Source organism: Diorhabda sublineata, chromosome 4 (genome assembly GCF_026230105.1).
Source record: "Diorhabda sublineata isolate icDioSubl1.1 chromosome 4, icDioSubl1.1, whole genome shotgun sequence".
In the NCBI taxonomy this organism is placed as follows: domain Eukaryota; kingdom Metazoa; phylum Arthropoda; class Insecta; order Coleoptera; family Chrysomelidae; genus Diorhabda; species Diorhabda sublineata.
The window spans coordinates 32,095,832-32,120,308 of record NC_079477.1 but is presented as its reverse complement, the minus strand read 5'-3'; the positions used below and the strand labels follow the sequence as shown (position 1 = coordinate 32,120,308).

Genomic DNA, 24,477 nt, shown 5'->3' with positions numbered 1-24,477 from the left:
CCTAAGACCATATGGACCCAGCATTTTTTTTAAATAATACCTCGAGGGGTTTTTATTTGCAAAAAAACCAATTTATATTAATTGGACGTTTTATTATTAAAATCATTCCAGATAATAGTGAAAAAATAATTCTCGGCGTTAATGGGTTAATCCACTTAGAAAAGTGAGATTTTCTCAATTTCATTCACATGTTATTTTGCTTTTTTGGTACTTCATTTAATGTACCAATACCAATGCCACACTGCTGCCAAAGTTCAAAACATAATTTCCTTCGATAAGCAAAAAAATCAATTCATTTACACTTTCAATATTTATATGTTTTTCAGTTGCTATAATTGTCATTAAAAATATTATTAAAGTAAAAGCTATTCAAACATCTATCCAGTGGTAGCCAGATTCCATATTATGTACAACTTTTGAAGACTTATCAGATTCTCATTTTTTAAATCATTGGTCATCGCCATCGTCTGAATATTCTGAAACGAACAATAGATTTTTGGAAGATCTATTAATTTCTTCATTTTCCGATCTATTTATTATATTGTTTATAACTTCTTTTCCAGATTTTTCATTTGTTGCACTATCTTCATCATCATCTAAAAATGATAATTTAACTTGTGAGTAAAGCTTGGTTTATACAGCCAAAATTAACATTAAAATAAACTTTCTTGGTGGTAATTTTTTGGTTTAAGCAGTAAATTAGGGATAATTATAAATTACTGATAAACCAATAGAAACTCCCTGTATGGGCCTTATTGTCATATAAATGTGGAAAGCTCCACTATCTATCAGTATTATATCGTCTAAAGGACATTGCTGACAATGCCAGCAGTACTGACTGACCTGAAGTATTATGTGCTCATAACCTCACAAAATTGAGAAGTTAAAATCTTTCATCACTTTCACAGCTTGCCCTCGGGGATAGAAAACTCACTAGCAATCTGTTAAAACATGCAAATGTTCGAAATACCGCTATGTTGAACAGATAGATGTTTACGTGAAGCATCATTGAGCAACAGAAAACTGTCTAAAAGACTTTAATTCAACAAAGAGTTCAGAGATTGCCATTTATTAGAAACTAAACTATTGTTGATTAGAATTTTCCCATCTTTTTAATACTTACTCGACTATTAGGGACGGAAAGAAATTTAACAAATCAAAATCCATGCAAATCGGTCGAGCCCTCTAAGCACCGCCATACAAGCCCACAAAGTAGTCAGAACTAGAAGAGAATCACCAAAAGCCAGAAAGTATTACACAGCGTCTTTTCTCGATGTCTCCCAAGCCTTTGACAAGGTATGACATAGAGGGCTAACAGCAAAACGAAAGAAACAAATGTCACATCTAATCAACATATTTCTTCAATGATACTTTGACAGATTCTTCCAGGTTAAATTAGGGTAAGCTTACCTCATCATACGTCATAAACACGCTGATATAATTGAAGGAAGTTTTCATTAGATTTTCTTACAATTTATGTAATTCTGATAGCGGATATTACTCCCTCTGCTACGGAGAAGGGAACTAATCCTGTCAGCCTTCAAAGAAATTAGATTCTGGACGTACTCCGTCGGAATTGCATCCCATTCTTCTCGAAGAGCAATTTGGAGCTGATTTAAGACACGAGGCGACGTCCAATACGCCTCCCTAAACTATCCCACAAATGCTCTAGGGGATTCATATCAGGATATCGTGCAGGGCATTCCAGAACTGTAATTTCCACATTCTCCAAGTATTCGGTGACAAATCTGGCGGTATGTGGACGAGTATTTTCCTGCATTAGAATGAATTCCTCACCAATAAATGGAGCAAATGGGAGGACTTCCTTGATGTACCTCCGAGCAGTCAGAGCCCCATTATTTATGAAAATCAGTTCAGTCCGAGCAAATCGCTCCCCTGGTCGTCTCCACTGTGTCTCGATCATCTGGGTGGTAGACTAAATCTATACTCATCCGTGAATAACACAATTCTCCATTGCACCAGAGTCCAATGAGAATCAAATTTGAGTTTTATATAACTGTTTACTAATCCTAAAGGGATTAGTTCAATGGATTTAGACCCTACATTCTCTGTAATAACTAGAATACTCACAAAAACAAACACGATGAAGAAAATTATCTTTTAATAAAAAAAATATGAGGTGTCTGGTTTTTTCTACTGTTGAGTGTATATTGTTTAGTATGAAACAGATTACAGTAATAAAGTATATCAAAAAAACAAAATAAATGTTTGAACAAATCCACCTTTGTATATAGTAAGAAGATTGTAAAAATTAAAAAGTTAATGCTAAAATATGAACACTATTACTAACTCATATTGAAAGATTTAATATAGATAAGATAGTTACAGTTGCTTACTTGGTGTTGATGTCAAACGTCAAAATTTTCAAAAATGTTAACAGTTCGAGTGACAATACATATACCGTAATTGAAAATCATGACCTTACCAGAGCCAGTCAAAGTTTCACCCCTAATAAAATTATTTAGATATGGTCTCCTACTAGCAGGAATAATATATGGAGCCTCTAAATATAAAGTACTGCGAAACATAGAAGACGGTAAAAAAGAAGAGCGGGAACGTAAAAAGGCTGAACGGGACAGACAAATAGCCGAGGAAAGAAAAGTGGCATCAGAACGTGACATAGCAAACCTTGTCGCAGTATTTTCGGAAGGATCGGCATTAAAACCTAAAGCTGATGATAAACGATCTGAACTTGAGGAACCGTGTTCGTTTAAAGAAAATAAAGTTGATACCGAAGATAATTGTACTTTTAAGGAAGTTGAAAACATACCTACGACTATCCTTGAAACTGATACGATAGTATTGAAAGATGAATTCGATGTATACGCAGACCAATTTAATTTGAGCGATGAAACACCAATAAGTAGCTCGACGCCTAGAAAAAGCGCAGACTCTCCGAAACATATTCAGGAAAACAACTCGGAAAAAAACTCTCCAACTACGTCTTTTAATGAAAATGAATATTTTATTGAAACTTTTCAAGATAAGGTTCCCTATGCCGCTGCACCAGATAATGAAATATCAGATTTTTTACCACATAATATGAAATAAAAATGTATGGTTTTTGGAGACAATTAAACTTACAGTTGATTTAAAGCTTGTATTTAGTGTCACAGCTAAAGTGCTATTCAATAGTCTCTTCCCTCCTCTAAGCTTAACCTTAAGCACTGACAACCTTACCCAGCACCTTGGTTAGATCCTTGTTCTTCATCCAGGCACCAGCGACATTTTAGATCGTCTGTGATGCCTATAGTATGGCCTCCGTATTATGTTAGGCCACTGATCTATTTTCGTGGAACAGTTGATTGATAAAATAGACAGAAGAATCATAGATGTGAGTCTTAGCTTGTCTCATGCCATGTTTTTCCATCCATCCAAAGAATGACTACACCAAGAATAGGTTCTGGGCCCATTCACTGTTCTTATTATCCGAGTGAGCAGTAGAACAATTTTACATAAACTAGTGAAATATTAAAGGTTATAAATTCCCTAATATTGTTCATTCGGAAAGGAAGTGGAGTAAGAATCATAATTGCGTAGATTAGGACGCATCTTTTTGAACCACTGAAATATTAAGGCTCACTGTAGATAATTGCTTGTTTCATTTGTATTCTGTAAAAGGTATATATAGGATGCGTGGCATTTACTTAAAAGTATTTTATTTAAATCTTGATAAAGAGTTTCTCTGAAGATATTGTGATAGAGGTTGCTTAATATGGCTTGCATTGAAATTAATTACATCTAGATCATAATCACATTATACTGCGGTGTAATTGATCAATCCAGTTATATTTGTGACAAAAGTTGTTAGAAGTGTACTTCAAATAGATCAGACGAAGAAGTGCTCTTTCAGTGTACCTTTTTGGGTTTTGATCCTTCATCCTTATCCTTTATCTTCCTATAAAAGAATACCTTTTTTTTAGAAGATATTGAAACTCCTAGTAGAAGTACAGAAAATGTTCCAGAAGAATTTCCATATGGATGTACTCATAAGTGCAGACAGAAGTACTGTCACTGTAACTTTTAACTTGAAAAATGTTGAAAATGAGTTAAATCAACTTCTGAATGAAACGAGCAACATCGAATATCCCGGCCACAATTATTGTATCAGTCAGTAGCAAACCACCTCTAAATGTAACAACAAAGGCAGCCAAAAGACTGTAAAGTATGTCAAAATGTAGAAAAAGAACCTAATGAAGAAATGTGGAACTGCATTAATTGCAGAAATATTATTTAGTAATAATTTTGCCTTTTCCATGCCTTGCTGTAAATATTTAGTATATCTTGATAAAAAAATGTTTTATTTTTAATAATACTATGTACATAATTTTGATATTCAATAATTTCAATTTTGTGATTCCCATGTCAGAATATACAGCTTGTAATGTAAATCCATGTTTTGTTGACAATATGTAATGTTTTCTGATTAAGAATTTCTGTTTTCTTTGTTAATATTTTGTATATGAATGATAATATAATATGACAATACAATATTTTTGTGAATACAAAAAATGGGGGTAAATTATCCATTTATAGTATACTTATTGTACAGTGTCATTGTACTTTTTAAAGAATTTTCTGTTTTAAAACATTTAGATAATAATAACTGCTCATTACAAATAGACCTAAGAAAAATCATTGTGCGAAATTACCTACTCTAATGTTTTGCAATAAATATTAAAAATGGAACATACTCTGATTATATGCCTGACAATTATTGATCAGCTTTCTTGTGGATCCAAACATATGGTGACTCAAATTCAAGAAAAAAGAATATATAATCTGTAGGCCATGGATTCAATCTAGGGTTTTATCAAAACAGCCACCTTCCGTCCCGATCAGTTTTCAAACCAAAAACAACACAATCAAAAACTGATTATTAAATCTATACGTGCCAGCAATGTCCTGAGTTCATAATTTTTTATTTTATGTAAGCAAAACAAGACCCACGTTGTTTTGCTTGCTACACCAAAATCTAGATACTTACCTTACACATAAGTTCACAATTTATTATAAAATAAAACTTACCCGAGTCAATAACATCATAACCACAACCATGGTCTTTGAGAACTACGTGAATTGTAGGATATTCAATGATTAACTTATTCGCTAAAGATTCTTTTAATGTCATACTACTATCAAGTTCATAGAATTTTTTAATGGTTCTTTGTTCAGCTTTCAAAAATAACTTAACGCCGGGTATTCCCACAGCTTGGTAATACTGTAATTTTTCTGCCAATAATTTATCATTATCAGGCATAAAATATTTTTGAAGAATGCCGCCAAGTTTCTGAGTTTCTGGAACGTTTTCATCATAAAGTCTTAAATTATCAGCATTCACAAATATCCATTCAATGTGCCAGAAGATTTGAGCTGTTGCTGATTGAAAGTTAGTTGTATTATTCTTACGTCTAGTAAATTGGGATGGTAAAAACTTCAAATCCACTTTTCTTAATTTAGCTTCGTATTTTAACTTGATTAATGTCTGAAGAAAAAGATTTATGAATAAAAATTGATTCTATAAGATTTCACAGTATAATATGATTTTAAAAATGTGATGAAAAAGTCTAACTCATGGTTTTAATTAATTCTTCATTATTGAATTGGTAACTAAAAATTTTCTTTAGGTGATATTTGTATCTAAAACGACCTAATGACATTGGAAAATAAAATTTGATATCTAGCATTCATAGATCCTCAGAAAGTTTTTGATAAGGACCCTATAAAGGTAATATTGAAAAGGGCTGAAACAGAAAGGAATAGAAAATAGAATTAGCAAAAGTATTTGTGTTGTACATAAATGAAAGAAACAAAAAAAAATAACCTGAAATTAGATGGATTTAAAACCATTATAGTAATTAGACAAAGAGTTGGACTCTTCAAGCACAACACTGTACAGTGTACCTACATATGAACAACGGTATCAAGTAAACAGAAAATAGATAAAATAATTGTTGGATATAAAAGAATGTAATATTAATAGCAGGAAGAGAAAAACATTTGAAAAAAAATTAAAACATATAGAAACCTGGGGGAAAATGAACACAAATGAAACTAAAATACTGGTGGTAGAAAATCCAAATCCAACCAAAATATATATACAATGTGCAAATAAAAGAAAACAAATAAGACAAATATTTGAGAGTAATGTTCAAATAAACAGGAAAGTAACAAATCAATGATAGGTTTATAAAAAATTTATGATGTACGCCAACAACAAAATTTTACAGACAAAAAATAATTTTTTGAACAGAAATTAAATAAATATAATACTATCAATCGACAAGTTCTAACTTATGAATCCTGGGCATTTACAAAATGGTAGAAAAAACAAATACAAGCACCAAAAGTAAAATTTTTCAAAAATTTATTAGGACTAAATAGAAGGGACAAAATCAAGTATAAAAGATGAATTGAAACAAAGAACAAAGATAGACAATATATGAAAAAAATACAAATAACAAATAAGACCAAGTACAACACTTGTTAAAATACTTCAGAAAAGACAAATTCTAAGAAAACAAAAGCTTCAGGAAGAAACAAAAAAATAAGGACATTAACAGGTTGTTTTTAAATTGGCATATTAGAGCATTAAAAGAATTGGAATAAAAATTTCTTGGAATTGAGTTATCATTTTGGAAAAGTGCTTACTAATAATGAAGAGTTTTCAGCAAATATTAATCCTGGATAAGGTAAAGCATCCATCGGCTGATAGTGGCTTCTAACCCAAATAAGATTCTCATCAGTTGTCAATATCTCAAATTTGAAACGCATCCCACAAAAAGCTTTTATTTTCATTAATTTAGTTTTATGAGTTATTTTACTCCATAATTTTCATGTGTATTTATTTATATTTTTTCTATGTTTATAGATTCAGTTGTATTATAGATTATAAATATTTCATTATTATTATTGAGTAGGTATCTGAATTTTACATCTAATTTTTATACCAACAAACTATTTTTACATCAATAAACCAATAAATACACATACTGCAAACCTCATTAACTTTTCTGTTATGTTAGAGATAAGAATTAATAATAACTATGTACAGGAAATTAATAAATAAAATTTAACAAAAGAAAGTGTCAAATGGCATTTACCCAGTGAAATACTATAGAAAGTCAGCTGGAAAACGTTTCAAGCAAATCTTGATATTGTTAATCGTATTATAGTTTCTGAAAAGCCCTAAAGTCACTCAAATCACCCCTCGATAAAAATGGGACCAATGATATCGTTTCCAATAATCCCAGTACAACCATTAATTTTAGGTGTTCTATCATCCACTGAAAAGCAGTGGCAGACAAACCCTTCATAGGACCTAAAACCTTTTGTGGTATCAGCTACAAAACAATGGAAAAAGTATTAGAAGAGAAGGTAGATAGGGGTAAAACAAACTACTGGGACAAACTACAGGAGCCGAGACAGGCAGACTTTCCTATAACCAGAGACCTGCTGATTGTATCAGCTGAAGTAAGAACAACCTATGAATATAGGAGTCCTATCAGGGCAACTTCACTTGAAGTGTGAGACACTAAGATCCTCTTGATCATGGTGTATGAAGAAGTTTCTTATGCTTACTTCTCATTACAATGCTCCAAACAGCTTTGATAATATTGTAGCAAATTCTGTTAATCAGATAATATATTTCCTCTTTTTGTTGATTCTTTTAATATACTTGAAAACTATAACATTTTTTATTACTAATTGAAGAAACCTTTTGAATTATGTATCAGGTATCACAAATCCATAAATGTATTTTATAAAATTGGAAGCTGTACTCTTCACTTGAGGAAGGTTAAAGATAGGTAGTTGTAACATTTCTGAATTGAAGTATGTCAATTTATAATTTAAATTTGATGTTTTTGTGATACTTTTATAAATACTTAAACAAAATTATAAGCTTATGCTATTTAGCTTCTCTATACTGTATATTGAAGTTCATCAACTTAAAGAGTTTTTTTTAAATATATAGAATTTGAAAATAAAAATAATAATTACTCGTTGTAAATGCCACTTCGATCTAAAACTTTTTTTAGCTGCTTCCAAAGACCTTGAAATTTCTTCTAATAGTCTATAATCACTAACTAAATCTAAATTTGAAAATTTATTTAGAGGCACAAATTTTGTACGATCTCTGTCTCCATTACATTCCAGTTCTAATTTATGAATTCTATTACACTTTAAAGAACAAGTTTTCACCTCACATCTTGGGCAAGTGTATTTTCCATTACGAATAGTACACACTTCACATAGTCCTAACCTAAAAATATAAATGTTGAAAAATGTTATACAATTGTTTTATGATCACGGCGTACTTTGATGAAAAAGTTCCACTACCAGCACTAACTTCTGAATCCTGAGATTCTGTTGTATCTGCATCCATTTCAAAATCTTTACCGAAAATAAAATTAAAATATCGTGCACATGTTATGATCAAGTTTGGCAATAGCAATCACAGATCATAACAACTTATTCCACTTACATGCCACCCTTTCTCTATCTTTAATATTAATGCATTGTTCAAAACACTAAACTAGCGTTGGAGCAATCGTAAATATTTCTCTTAATACACATAATCTACGGAATTCGCACATATTTCAGCAGTCTTTCCATGTGCATTTTCCTTGTTTATATTTAACGCTACAAGCCTGCAAGCTGAGTCGAGACAATATGTGTGTACTGTTTAAAAATTTTATCGCTAAAGAATATTCCATTAGCGAAAGTTATGAAAAGGGAAAGTTTTAATAGCGCGTTTCGGACGTATAAATGGTGGCCTACCTAATAAGTTCAGTTCATAGAGATTGGAAAGTTTCTCAATCTCTTATCATCGATTAAGATTTCATAAACTCTTTCATAAAACTCTTCTTAATAGGATTCTCGTGTTGTCTCGTTGCTTTTTTGCAGTGTAGGTAAAAATTTAGGTTTGAAAAGTTTATTGATAAACTATGAGGATTTTTTCTAAAATTATTTAAAATATTATGATTTTTTTCTGTTTCTTATTTGCATATAATTACTTTTAAGGTGTTTACCACGGAGGCCATGTAGCCCCCAGTAAACCACATGTCCAGTCTCCGTGGTTGATCTATGGTGTTTACTTCCTTCTTTTTACTGTTTCTCAATGAGGTTATGAAAAGTATTTCGATTGACATACGAATCGATGTCTGACTTTCGATTTTTATATTTTCATGATCATGTTATTGCGGTTGACACTGATGATATTTTAAAATAAAATAAAAAATCCCTTTTATTATTAATCAAAAAATCCGTCGTTTATTAACAGCATTAAGGTTCTGAGGTATTTTTGAAAGTCGAAATACACAATAGGTAATTGCAACTATTTCTACCTATTTTTTAATTTACTTCTTCTTTGTAATGTGATATGATCTATCCTACTAAATTTAACATAATCAAGTTTTATTTTGGTTTTGACTCTCTTAAAACTTTTAGGTTTTAAATAACTAATAATATATTAACGTGTATTGAAAATTGCTGAAGAAAGTTGTATATATCTAGCTTTACAATCTTATTTACTTCCACTAACATATGCAATAATATGTAAATTGTTCCAAATTAATTACAATGAGCAAAAGTATTACTAAAAGTCATAGAACTATAATTACTAATGTATATTCTCTATACATATATTGATGAATAATCGATTATTTTATATTTCAGTGTCGTTTGTATAAGAAAACAAAAATACAGTTATATCTTAAAATGGACACACATATATTTAGAATTTATACTATAAACACTTATCTTTATTATTAACTTTTATTTAATGTTAAGTATCTTGGTTCTTAATACTTAATTAAATAAAACCATTCTGATTGGTACGATTTGAATGAGTACTATATCTATATTTTCCATCTTTACTCTTTATTCATTGTTAGTATATTTTATACATCATCTATGATTCTATAACGTAAAGTGATACAAGTTTATACGCAAATGCGGGTAGAAGATAACGTATGTCAGTAGAAGGGAAATGTTAAAATTCGTTTAACTTAATTTGTCGGGAAATTTCAGACATTCGTCAAAGGTCAACGTTCTGCGTGCAGGTAGGAATATAGTATCTACTCGAAAATAAACTCGTAGCAGTAGCTCGTAGTTTCCTCTTTCTTAAAATTAGTGGTAAAATAGTGATAAACAAGTTCTTGTGATCTGAATGACTAATACTTTATTAATAGCACTAGAAAACTTCAAATCGGTGTGATGCTGTGGCAGGTACTTTAGAAATATTTATTTTACTTTTCTAATGCAATTGTCAATCTTTGTTTATTTTTAGACGGCTGATGATAAGACTGAATACGATGTTAAAATCGTCTGTCCAGAAAAAAATTTTAAATTGGCCTGATGATCGACCAATTACAGCTATACAAGTAAGTTTTGATCAAAATTAATATAGGTTAAGATCAATTTATAGTTGAATACCATACTCTGATCATTTTAAGATAAAATAATATTGACATAGATTTAATTACATTATGCATTTAGTAATTATCAAAGGTATGTGTATGTTATGGTGTTGATCAAATAAATTTCTCACACTAGATTATCTAAAAGTTATTCTCAGCTTACTTTAAGAAAGGATATTTTGAAATATTCAGCAACAGTTATCAATGACATGTTAATATAGAGTAAGTATGTGATTGTTTAATTCTTTTCTGATTCATATTGTAAATACCAAAAATCTTTAAAAGCTGTATGTAAACATTTTAAACAAAAAATAATCATTTTTGCTTACATAGAGGGGTATGAAAATAAACATATTTCATACTTCAGGGATAGACAAAGTACTATATCATTAATATATTCTTCCACAGTCTTGTTGAAAAAAATGGGGAAAATGCTGCAAGAAATATGATTATTTTTTCAAGTTATGTTGTATAACTATATGAGTATAAGCATAGATTTCAAGTTCTCCCAAGTTTTTAAAAACACACATATAATAGTGCAGATTGTTTAACTGATTAACAGATTCCAAATGTTGTCTTCTAACAATTCCTGAAAGATTTGCATCGACTTTCCATAGATTTTGAAGATTTTATTTTTTTTTAAAAGTGTGGCCATCTAACTTTGAAAATACCTATTTTCCTCGCTAGTCTTATAGACATTATTGACTGCTTGAACATTCCTACCAATAGTACTTATAAAAAAAATGTTTCTCCAACCCTTTACAACAGGATTTCATTTGGTAATATCATTGCAACAGAAATTTTTATAATGTTAATTTGTAGTGAGGATGGTTCAATTTCTATTTTCAATTATATCCCGCCCTCACATATATTTTGACGACTTTGATTATTTATAAACAAAGACAGAAATCATTTCTATAATTAGAATGGTTTTTTCAACTTTTGTAGAATAATAAAAGTAAAAATACCATCAGATTTAAAAAGAATTTATGTCTGCTTTCATTAATTTAACATTACTCTTTAGATTTATTGATTTGAACTAAAAATATTGTTAGTTTGTGAGTTATCATTATTTCTGATTCATAAAGTGATTATGATTCTCCAAATATATCATCAAAAATAGCAAATGAAGCAGATTAAACCTCTTTAGAGTAAAATGTTGGTTAAATGTTCTTCTTGGCATATTATTATATTATAAATATGGCTACAGAAGAAGTTACATAAGTTTTAAAACAATAGGAAGAAAACTAAAAAATAAAAACCATTTGTGAATGTATTTGCTTTAATATTTTTTTAATTGTTTCAAAAAAATGCAATCCATTTTTAAGTATGTTATAAAATAAAATAGAAAAAGTGTGGTATTTCACTCCTTGATAACAAACCAACTGCCCTCTTTTTTCAGAAATGTTGCTTTCATTACTTATAAAAGAATACCAAATTTGAAAAGAAATGTTGCTAAATTTTGATTTTTTTATTTCTGAAAAACAAATGGTGTAAACTAGAGATAGTGTACCTGTTACCATATAATCTATCTGCTAAATTTTTTTTCATAAAAAATGTTGAGAATTGACTATTAGATAAATTTTTGAGACTATTCTTATTAAAAATATTGTTATTAAATTTTTATATATATATATATATATTTATATATAATAAATTCATTATACTTTTTTAGATTGTGGAAAATTTAGATAAATGTCCTAGAGGATTTTTTGCCATCAGTAAAACTTATGATCAGGATTCTGATGCTGATTTGAGGGAAAATTCAATCTTCAAAAGTAGTTCAGCAAGATATCTGTGTTTATCAAAAACTGAAGGTGAGTCATCTAATGCTAGATATTTTATGTTCAATAAATTATATTGCTTTCAAATTCTAATGTCTAAATAACTGATAAAACGTTTCAAATATATAATCAATGAAAACAAGTGAAATTGCTTTTACTAAAATTTATTTGAATATATTACCATTATTATGGGTAACATGCAATGTTTCAGGTTGTTAGTAAATCTATTGAAATTTTTTATAATTCATTTTACTAATTGAAAAACATTCTATTTATTAAATATTGCATATTTTGCATCCTATCATGCCTACTGTGGTCACTGGTAGTGGATAAAATTCTGACTAGACTTGTAGCAGTGATTCACAGTCCTAGGCAACAGTGATGGTTCGATAGAGGTAGTACGAGGCAAGCATAAAACCATAATCTTTGTCAGGGTGTAATAGGCACTAAACACAATTAAAAAATGAGGCGATGGAGAGTAACTCTTAAACAACCTGGCGAAACAACACAAGAACAACATTTACAAGGAGAAGAAAGACAATGATGCATGTACACTCAATGGAACTCAACTAATACTCCAATGAAGTAAATTATCTAGAAGTGATTCTGAATAAAACACTTACTTGGAATAATGATCTAGACAAGGTTATCTCCAAAGTTACTGGGGATATATGCTCTTGTTGCAAGCTCATACACAAGACATGGAGACTTCAGCCTAAGTTAGTATACTGGATATACTAAATGTTCATCAAATCCATGTTCATATCAAGCTTGTTTGATAGCCGAAAACTGAACAAACAACAGCTCAGAGAAAACTGAACAAAAACATGCCCCACTAAAGAAAAAAGGTAGTTAGTGGCGCCCATTGGCTAATTCAGACAGAAAAATTCACTTAGGGAATTTGAAAGGGTCACCTAAGGATTCTAGAATCAATAAAGCTAGAAAGCAGTGACAAACCAATAGACCAAATTGATAGAATGATGGACATAGACATCCCATTTGAACTAGTAATCAATGACCATCAATCATAGGCCAATAAAATCTTTTTCAAGCTCGAAATCCATCTTTCTGATATACAGATAGTTCAAAGCTAGCACAATTAGCTCAATTGGGCATTTTTGGATCAAAATTAAAGCTTTCTGTACCACTAGATAAAGCATTTTCTATTCAAGCAAAGTTGCTGGTAATAAACATATGCTTATGGATGTTTGAATATGAACCTTGCTGGGAAGCACATTTACATTCTCTTAGATTGCCAAGTGGCATTGAAAACCCCTAAAGGCCGGAGTCCAAATTAGCATGGGGATGTAAACAATTTCTAAAAGGAATCAGGCAATGAGGAAGCAAAAACCAGAAACCATTGCCCAAAAAGCGCAAGTCCATTTAAGCAAAAGACTTAAGTACATCAAAGGAGTAGTGCTAACACCTTTGGATGTGGGACAAAGAACCTCCAGGAAAACAGCCTCCTTTGGAAGGTGTCTATATATTTTGGAGGCTGCACAATGAAATGCAGAGTTACAATCTACAATGCATATTTGCATAAGTTCTTTCATAAATGAACAACTAAAACTCAATATATATTTATATGTAAAATGTAGCTTGAGTTGAAAAATTCTTAAAAACATCTAAAGTAAGTGAGTACATCTGTAATGTGTGAGTCTTTTCAGCAAACAGTCTTCGCTTCACTCAAAATATCATATCAAAAATGAGACTATAATGCAGGCAAAAATTATAAAAGTAATTTACGGCTGGTATTACAAAAGTGACAACTGCCAGCTGTGTCTCCAAATATTTGAAGTGACGTTTATCCAATTTGGCTTATCATTTGTCTATTGATTATATGTTATAGCAAAACTGATGGGAGGTAATAATTTTCACAACTTCTGATATCACGCAGAATAATAAAAATGTGATTAATACTCTAATAAATCGTACATTGTATTGTATAATTTTATAGGAATGACTGGAGTCAAAATACTTTTTATCTTATCATTTAATTGTATATTTTTTATGGAACGTAATCAATATTTAATAAGAATTATGAATATTCATCCATTTCCAATAAGTTGCCAACTTCTCAACTGATGTCTATTTATTTCTATAATATGAATTTAAATATATAAACAACAGAACTAGGTTCACGGGTTGAACCGCGTTGGAATTTTGAAAATTCTACACGTTTCGGCTCCCGCTTTGGACCCATTATCAAGAAAGGGTGAGGGTACGGTGGTTATTCATTCATTGGTTGGAAGTGATCTGATTCCTTGGTCTCAATCTGCCTACTCCTCACAACGAATCAATCTGCTTACTTCTTGGAATTTCAATTTCGTTTCCTGACTTCTTAGCTGATATGGTTATGAATATTTTGGATTGTGTTAGGTTAGATCTTCTTCAGTAGGATTCCATTTGATCTTTAACAATTCATTCAGTTTGTCGTTGTTGTGACATCAGATGAGACCATGGTAGAGCTCTGGTCCGAAATATGGAGTTGCTGTCCTTTTTTGGCAACAGTTTCTGGTTTTTGGTTCCCCATTGCCTGATTCCTTTTAGAAAGTGTTTACATCTCCACGATAACTTGAACTCGACCTTCAGGGTTTTCAATCCCAATGGGATTCAAAGAGAATGTAAATGTGCTTTCCAGTAAGGTTCATATTCAAACAGCCCTAAGCAAATAGAGTGTGCTTTTTCTAGTGGTATATAAGCTTTAATTTTGGTCCAAAATTGCTCATTCGAGCTACTCGTACCCATGATTGATAATCATTGATTACTAGTTCAAATGGGATGTCTAAGTTGATCATGCTATCCATTTGCTCTATTTGAAAAAATGTACACTGTCTAACAGTCGAACATACATATTCAATGTGAATCATAATTCATGAACCTTTACTTCTACCATGGCTTACTTCCTGAGTGAAAACACCAAGGAATTCATCCTCGAATTGAACTTTTTCTGATGATAAATCTAAACTTTTGGGAAGTGTTCTAATGAAAATTAATGAGACAATATAAACGGAGATGGGTTGACTGAAGAGAAACTTTTAAAGAAAAATTGCTTTCTATAATTTTTTTTCTACATAATCCTTTTTTAACTTTACACACTTGATCCAATAAGTAATAAAAAAACTAATATTTTGGATATGCCACCACTTCTTCGTTTATACGAAATCGCCCTCTACAAAGTTGTGGAACTAAAAGTAATTGGAGGAAGCCGGATCAATTGAGTATGGTGGATGAGAGACAATAATAACGCATTCAGCAAATTTATCCGTAATAGTAGCAGAAAAATAGATAGACTCATTATTATGGTCGGTACTAAAAGCAAAATAACATAATATTGGCCAGTCTAATTGTTCAAAGGGATTATGTTTAAATATATGCAAACATTCATTTGAATTATTAATACGAGCGAAGTTTTGATTAGAATTGAAAAATATTGCATATCTGTTCGGTTGAAATATTTATTTCATTAGGATATCTCAAGTATTTTTATTCGACAATCGCTAAGTACAAAGATACAGATTTTATTAACCATTTTTGGAGTGTTTACAGTGGATGACAGTCGTCGAAATTTAGCATTTTGTGTGCTTACACAGCCATTTTTAAAAGCAGAAAACCGTTTACCAATCATTTCATAGAACGGTTCTTTTTCAGATTAATTTTTACATAACTTTTCATCAGTTTCTTCGATTTGATTTGTGTTGAATTTGTTTTTCCTATACATAACAACAAAAACACAGTTTTCTTAATATGGTTATTACTCATATTTATGTATACTTTTGACATATTATATCAGAAACTAACAAAGTTACTCTTCCGTCAAAGCGCCCTTGTATAAGATAAGTTACCTGTATTCATAAGGTCTTCAGTGATCAAATGGTGAAATTTTTGAAAAATTCTGTAACATAACCATATGAACATCAATTATAGCTACAGATAAGGTCCTAAAACTAGTTAAAATTTTTTTAAATATGCAATTTTTCAAATCGAACGCGCGTATTTTCTTCATCTTCTTAATTGTATAACTTTTTGATGCATATATTATAGTTTTATTTATATATCTTGATGTTGACAGATGTTTCCCAATATTGTTTTACAAAGTGAGTTGTAAACTTATTGTCCCAGTTTCTGCACCTATTTTCATGTAAAAGTATTTTAACCCATCAGAACCAATTATGATGAATGTTAATTCAAGGAAAGAACAGTTACTTTATACTTTATGTATATTTTAAAAACAATGCAAGTTAATTAGTACTTTGAGAGTAATAAACTCAGTTGAATGCATAGTGCTAATGCTTGAGTTTCATTAATATTAAAAAAATTTAACGGTTGTGTGTTAATGAATGGAAGAATGGAGTATTTTAATAGTTACCTAATATTTATAATTTATTAACTAAAAACCTATGTGTGGGAGAAAACATAATACATATAAGAATCTCAATAAAAATTTGCACTCCTAATATCTCGATTTTGGGGAAAATACCAAGTCGAGTCAATTTTAACCTACAGGCTCTTAGTTTCTTCAGTAATTTCAAAATTAATTTGTCATTCTCTTGCGTTCTGAACCACCCCTAAAATGACAAGAGATATTATGTAAACTTAACATTTACAAGCTGCTTCCATTATAGATGGATCGGGCAAAATAGCCAATTTGTGACTTAATATGAGTTATGAAAAATTGTATCAATTAAATGTGTTTCTATATTTCATATACAATGTAATAATGTTTGCAGAATTCCTGTTTATCTGGTAATATTTTAAATACAAACCTCTGTTGAGAGTTTTTGTAGTGGGATTGTGGCAAAATCAAAGTATACTAACTCTAATGTATTTCAAATACTTATGTGTTCATCGTCCGGGACTGAAATTATGGTACAATATAAAAATATGTATGAAAGTAGAACAACAATAAAAATTACTTACATAATTAAGTTAAAAATTGCGGCATTTTAAATTTCGTTAAATTTCGTTTCGGTTCTTTTCAGAAACATTAAATTCATCCAATTCAAAAAGCAATACTCAAACTGACGCTTGATAGAAATTATAACGTTATTGATTATGGTTATTATAGAAATCGTTATTAATTTTCATTGATCGAATTATGAATAACATCAAATGTTATCATTTTTTTATTATTATACTTTCATATTATACTTATCCTTAATTTCAGTCTCAGACGGAAGTATTCGAAAGCCCTGAAATATATTAGAGTTTGTACACTTTGGTGTTAAATTATTTTTAATAAGTAACTCTTATTTTTAAAAAGTAATTTTTTTAAAAGGAAAAGAAAATTATTATTTTAGTAAATATTATATACTTGAATCTACTGGCACCAGGTTTACTAGGTCTCAGACTTATGGGTTATGACTTAGCATCAAATTCAATGATAGAGTTGATCTAGTTATTTAATACAAAGTAAATGATGATTAAAAATTCAACATATATTTTTTTCTCAAATGTAGTATAGTAATTGAAATTTAATTTATAATTCCTAACTGAATGGTGTTTGAAATCCTATTAATTTATGCTATTCTTTTCAGGTTTGCCAAATTTTGTAGTTCAAGAAATACTAGTGCTTGCGGATAAAGCTAATCCACCGCAAGGATTTAGTTTATTAAATAGAACCGCAGATAGTGAACAAAAGGCGTGGAGGAAAAAACAAATTTGTTACAAATTAGTGAATAGGAAAGACATTAAAACTGCCGTTACCGATATAATTATTTGTAGTAGACTAAGGAAAGCACCAGCTGGATTTTCATTTGCAGGGTAAATATTATTAAACAATATTTTACATACAAAGATGGTTCAATAAATCCAATTTCAAATCCGATGGATGAGGGAACAATTTATAATAGCCTAGGTCATTATGCATTAACATTCATTGTCTTGGTGTAAAAAAATGTTTCAAATGTGATAATTTTTATTTTCATACCATCATTCTATCCCTATTGATTCTTATAGTCAAAGTGCATCCCAAAAATGCTCACCATGACTTTACTGGCTGAAAAATCCACATCTACTTTTCTTCTTCTGCTCAAGAGATCATTCTAAATAGAAAACACTTACCATAGGAGACAACTTCCAATCACCAATTGGCTGACACTTCATTGTGGATTTTTTCAATTTTTTTGGATGTAGATATCTCAACTGGGTGACATCTTCTATGTTTATAAAAGGTCATAACCAAATTCAGTAAACAACATTAATTCATCTTTAAAGTGGAAGTTGTAACCATTGGAAGGAGTGCCCAATCCAATTTGAATAGGTACTATCAGAAAATATGTCGTATCACCCTCAAGCAGCCATGTAAGCGACTCACAAATAATCACAAGTCAAAGGTAATCAAGGAATGTTTAGAACCACTAAGCGAACTAAGGAAAATATTCCAGGTGGTTACTTGGAAACTATGACCATTGAAACTAGTTACGAATACGTCGAATTAAGTAGGAACAACCCATGGGTACTCAATGATATGACACACTCAGTTTAATGAACATATTGAATGAAAAACACAAACGTCTGCATTTTTTTGGAAAAAATGGTGAAACGACTAAACACATTTTTTTTAAAGTATTCACACACTTTTACTATTTTTAAAATGTTTAGTATTCTAAGCTGACACTTGAGTCCATTTGGCTGTGGGAATTTTTGTCTGGGCTGTGTTCAAAATTAAATAAACTTAATATTAAAGAAATATTTGGCTGACAATGAAGGTATTATTTGGATTTGCAGTTGCTACCAGTCTTTCTCTATTAAATATGTGCAAAATCTCTATCATAAATGAAAAAGAATGCTAACATGAAATTTATATATGAAAATAATATAAAAAATAGCATTTTGCTTTTTATCTGGCTACTCAATTTTCGCTCCATATTACCAGTTTTTGTTTGTTCCTAAAACTACTCAGTACTGTTTTTGAAATACAAGAAGTAATCTCGCCCATATATTTCCTCATGCCAAAGATGCATAAATTCGTTATTAGTCTTAACTACGTAAAGACTGAGAGCTGTCAAAAATAAAACATTTGCCCTTGTGTTAATGATGGAAGAGACAGAAGCAAATGTTCTAGATCAATAGAAATGGTGCATGTGTTACTTAGAGAAAGATCTTTAATAGTTTTTATTGCTTTTTCACCTTGTATTCAATTATATTCAATAGATTCCAGGTTTTGCAGGTATCGGTCCAAGAATGGGGGAAACTTTTGATAATATTGAAGAAGAAACTATAAGTTACTGCAAAATTAAGATGGATATCTATCTATTGGTATTCAAGTCTTGAATTAAATATTCTTTCTCACTTTTCTACCTACCACAATGACTTGGAATTTGGAAAGTAAGGCATGTGCTGAATTATCAGCATTCGGAGATGAACATTTTATACATTCACTTCTGTTTCCTCTACATTCCACACAAGTAAATTAATCCTCTTTCTTCGATATGTTTAAACGTGCCTTGTCAATATTATAAAATAAACTGTCGATTGTCTTCGTAACTTCCATATCAAATCATTTTAAAATAATGTTGGAGATGAATTCATGCAGTGAACAAAATTCTTTTAATAAAGTCACTTTTTGTTTATGTGGAAAATCAGCACGCTTATGTTGACACTTATACATAACATATAAACATGGACATAAAATGGAATGTTTCAAATTTTAACTAAAAATTATCATTCATAATTTTATTATTATTGCCTACATATTGCAATCCTTGGATTCTTCTTATTATAAGATTGGATAGAATCTTCAGCAGATTTTCTATATTATTTCTAGTATCTTCAACAACTTCTATTCTAAAAAAGCAATGTAAATATAAACTTTATACTTGAACGTTTAGGACGTTTTTCATAACAGATTACTCATGGCTTGACCCCCGTGATATCTTTGATACCATATTCAATATAGCTCCAACACTTTATTGACGATGGCAATTAGCACACAAGTAAAAAGTTATTTTAAGAATTTCCAACACTTAGACCGGTTTTCATTTCAAGACCAAACATATGAAGGAAGAAAAGAAAGACCGGGTAGAAGCTGGGCAGTAAGAATAAAAATGTTAGACGAACACGAGAAATAAAATGGCAGGAAATAAAACAAAAGATGCAGGATAGGAAACAAAATGTAATAAAAGGGGCCCACGTAATGACTCAGCTCCAACAAGCCTTACACCTGAAAAGGTGTAACTCTTTCAATAAAACATCAATTTATTTATTGAAAATGTTGAAATATTGACATATTAATGAAATATAGAAACAAAAAATCAAATAACGAAATTCATTCACTCATTAATTCTATCGGCGTTTCCTCTATTTAGAGTTCATTATTAGATTGTATTTACCAACGTAGGAAATAATTAGAACTTACTGTACCATGAAGAGAATTCCATCAACTCATGTTTTTAGTGGCTTAATGTTATTATGCTTCAGCGGTAATTGTATAATAAAATGTTTTAGCTTAGTCACTTATGGTTTATATTTTTTTTGGAATTTCATATTTACCGTAATAATTGAGGTCCTAATTTTTACAATATTTATTTAAACTGCAAACATTTGTTATCAACAAACTGTAAAGATAATGCACTACAAGGATCAATATCGAATATTCGTTTTAGTTGATACATTTAATTTCAAAATTTATTTTAAGAAGGGTACTTCCTACAGTTACAACAGTAATTTCATTAAACATGTATTAAAACTTTTTATTGCTATTACACAAACAATACTGTAATACTTTTTTTATTAATTATATGCAACGTTTTTATTTTGAATCCTGATAGAAATCGAAATTAATGATTATTCATCTGAAAATTCATGTAAGGGAAATGTATGAAGTTTCACTTGAAATATTGAAATATTTTCAGTTACTTGCAACTTCTGATTATACTGGAAGTGGATCTAGTTGATTCTCAATAATTGTATTATAAAATTAATTCAGCATATTGTACCATGTAAACAAATAATATAATGGTACTTATACAGGTGATGTAATTTTAGAGAATTAAACGGTGTTACCCTTTGCTACAAAATGGGTAATGTACAAGATACTCAAGCATACAATCCTAACGATCAAACTCCACCCGAACGTCCCCCAAAACCAAACGCAATGACTCCAGGAAATCCCACAACATATCCATTTCCTGAACCGGACCACGACTACGAAATTCTGCGACAAGGACCTTATCCTCCACTTCCGGCAGGTAAGTGTTGGATTATACATCATATACATGGTGTTTTAAAATTCATGTAACAAAATTCTGGAGATAATTAAATTAGTCCTGATCTTCTTCAATCCACTCCTACGAGGGCGCTGAGTAAAATTACGTGTTATATATTTTTCTCAAATTCAAGTAAAGATAAAAACTTGAAATTTTTGCCATCATAAAGCCTAACCAATGATATTTAAAAAAAAATGAATTATTTGTGGATAAAAATGAATAGGCTCGGAATTAAATAAAAACCACAATTTTGTTGTTTTTTTTTTGATGTTTTGTTACTAATTAAATTTCCGAGCGCAACCATAATATTTGACATTTGACAACCAACTATACACCCCACAAAAATTATCGCATCACTCATTATTTTTTAAATATTTTAAATGTGTTGCCTGTTTTTCGAATTTTATTATTATTACGAATTAAAACACCAATAGATACGCCTTTTGCAACATTTAGTTTATATCAGTTTAATCTACAGAAGATCAAAACATAGAAAATATCAAAAAAATTGAGCAAAATATCTATACGAAAAAATGAAAGGTGCTCAAACTAAAACCAGCCAATGAATTTCTAATAGCGTGTGTTGCCGCCGCTCGCTCTAATTACAGCTTCCATTCGTCTTGGAAGGCTACTAAACAGGTTCTGGGCGTATTCTTGCGGCATGTTTTCCCAGAAGTTAAAAAGAACAATTTGAAGATCATCTAGTGTTCTTATTGGTACCGAATGTTGCTGAATTTGCCATCCTAGAAGGTCCCAGAGAAGCTCAATTGAGTTAAGGTCCGAGCTACGTGCAGACCAATTCAGGGTGGGTATCTCGACCTCTTCTAAGTACTGCAGAACCACTAGCAGCGTGTGGACGAGCATTATCGTGCATTAGCACAGTGTTGTCACCGATATGAGGCATATAGGGCCTAGTTCTAGGATATTGGTTATGTACCTGTCAGTATTTAGTCTTCCATCATTCACTGGTACTAACTCCGTGCGACCCTCGAAAGAAATTCCTCCCCAAACCATGATAGAGCCACCACCAAAGCTTTCAGTTTGACAAAAATTAACGGACAAATAAAATCATTATGTTCAATTGGTGGTCCACCTAAGTCCTGGAAGCAGCTCAGGGAGGGGTCATGACCCCCCTGGATCCGCCTTTGTTTCCGGTACGTCTGGCCTTTGCGATGACTATAAATAAATCGGTCGTTGGAAGTTTGCGGAATCAACTTGGAGTTTCCCTGTTACGCGCGTTGACATTTATAGGTCGCGTGTTCGCGCGTCGGAAAACCGTCATCTTTGTTTATTTACGCACCACAAAACAAAACAAAAAAATGAAGTTTGTGATGGAAGCTTTAAATTCATTAACAGACTGTATCATAACTGTGTGTGTCTGTCAATACCAGATTAAAATAGCCATATATTTCAGGAAAACTCTTTTTGTAAATAAGCAATTTTGTAATTAAGCGAAAATAATAATAGACATCAATTATACCCAGCATTTTTTAATTTGTTTTAATAAAAAAAAATGATTCTTTTTGTTTGGTTTAAGTTTATTTAATACGACTTGAGTTTTGTCAAATGAATTCAGAAATATAGTAAACACATTACATAACATCAACGAGCTACTCGAAATGTAAAATATGTAATTACAATAATTTTTTTACACTTGTATAGGACCTGCTGGAGCGCCTTTACGACCAGCTCCTAAACCTCCAGCACCTGTATTACCACATCAACAATCTACACATACCCTGAGTGGATCTTCGCAATTAGGACTAGATGGTGTACCGTTTATTGTAAATCCCAGGTTTTTAACTAGCAATAACTCAGATAGGGTAAGTTTTCTTTCTCCTCAAAATGATGTCTATTACTGCTTGTCATTCTAAATTCACTACTATTATGTTTTATTTTCCATCATCCAATGTTGGTTTATCCACGTTATTGCACAACAACCTAAGTCCCTAAGATGTGTATCAAATTGAGGCGCTCATGTTAAAAGTCACTGTTTTTTTGAAAGAACCATTATTATGTACCAAAATAAAAGATGTGTATTAATCACAGAAAAGGCTTGGTTAATAAGTTAAAGATGTTTAAATGTGCGGAAAACTACTTACAGTTAGAATAGGTCCCACGGGTAAATCAACTTCAAGACAAATAAATCGAATATGAGTTTTATCTAATTGTTTACTAATCCTGAAGGGATAAATTCAATGGACTTAGACCCTGCATTCTCTTTAATAACTAGTAACTTTTATTTTTAGTTATCTCTCTAACTGAAGGGTTCATTTATAGAAGTATGAGAGTTAATATCACAAAAGAGATGATTGCTTTAATTAGATTTACTCTTTTTTGTGATAAAAATTTGATTGTTCCAATAATTGAGACATTATAGATAAAATTACTATTATACTCTTAATATAACTAAAGTATTGTTATTGTGATCACAATTACTTTTGTGTTTCAAATAAATAAGATGTATTCATAAAATTCTTTTTTTTTTAGCTTCAGTTTCCAAGAATAAAAGCAAAAACAATGCAACAACTTCTCAAAGACTATGATTATCCCTTTACTGTTGAAAGACAATCTTAATGGCACTTTTTTTTTCGATACGTCTACACTAACACTTACAAAAAACGAACTGAATCTGTTATAGTGTATATGTAAGTTATTAACGAATTATACAGGGAGAAACGATGTATGGTAATTATAGTAAATCAATTATTTCACAATGAGTAGAAAATGTTGGAAAATAAATATACATTTAACATTTATTCATTGTATTTATAAGAAATATTATTCATACAATAAAATAGAAAAAAAATAGACTATAATTATTAAGGAAAAATGTTCTAGTTAGTACGTTTATTTATTTATTCGCATATATTCTCCCTGTATTTATTTGATTATATCGTATTTGACGTTCTAATGTTAACTGTTGGCCATTTATGTGTCATTTTTACATTTATAATTTAGAGATTATTCACATTATTTAAAACAATATTATATTTTGTATATTCTCGTTTTAATTCTAAATAAACTAGCGTTTATAAAAAA

General features: G+C 30.5%; 2 protein-coding genes across 3 annotated transcripts; one reads left to right on the top strand and one right to left on the bottom strand.

The window, feature by feature from the left end:
• Positions 1 to 77: 77 nt before the first annotated feature.
• Positions 78 to 9,144, bottom strand: LOC130443076 (box C/D snoRNA protein 1). Its single transcript, XM_056777535.1, has 5 exons — positions 9,039 to 9,144; positions 8,340 to 8,982; positions 8,023 to 8,284; positions 5,050 to 5,506; positions 78 to 596 (listed from the first exon to the last, which is right to left on the bottom strand). Exons 2-5 carry the CDS (start codon positions 8,405 to 8,407, stop codon positions 448 to 450), a joined length of 936 nt encoding a protein of 311 aa, XP_056633513.1. The 5' UTR covers positions 8,408 to 8,982; positions 9,039 to 9,144; the 3' UTR covers positions 78 to 447.
• A 691-nt stretch (positions 9,145 to 9,835) lies between these two features.
• On the top strand, positions 9,836 to 24,477 carry LOC130443074 (multivesicular body subunit 12B). 2 transcript variants are annotated; one of them, XM_056777533.1, is made up of 8 exons: positions 9,844 to 10,112; positions 10,143 to 10,251; positions 10,313 to 10,406; positions 12,118 to 12,259; positions 17,764 to 17,989; positions 21,215 to 21,417; positions 23,098 to 23,258; positions 23,926 to 24,471. In XM_056777533.1, the coding sequence occupies exons 3-8, from the start codon at positions 10,320 to 10,322 to the stop codon at positions 24,010 to 24,012; spliced, it is 906 nt and encodes a 301-aa protein (XP_056633511.1). In that variant the 5' UTR covers positions 9,844 to 10,112; positions 10,143 to 10,251; positions 10,313 to 10,319; the 3' UTR covers positions 24,013 to 24,471. The 2 variants fall into 2 exon arrangements, with proteins under 2 accessions (XP_056633512.1, XP_056633511.1); XM_056777534.1 differs by lacking the exon at positions 10,143 to 10,251 and having other exon boundaries at positions 9,836 to 10,085; positions 23,926 to 24,477.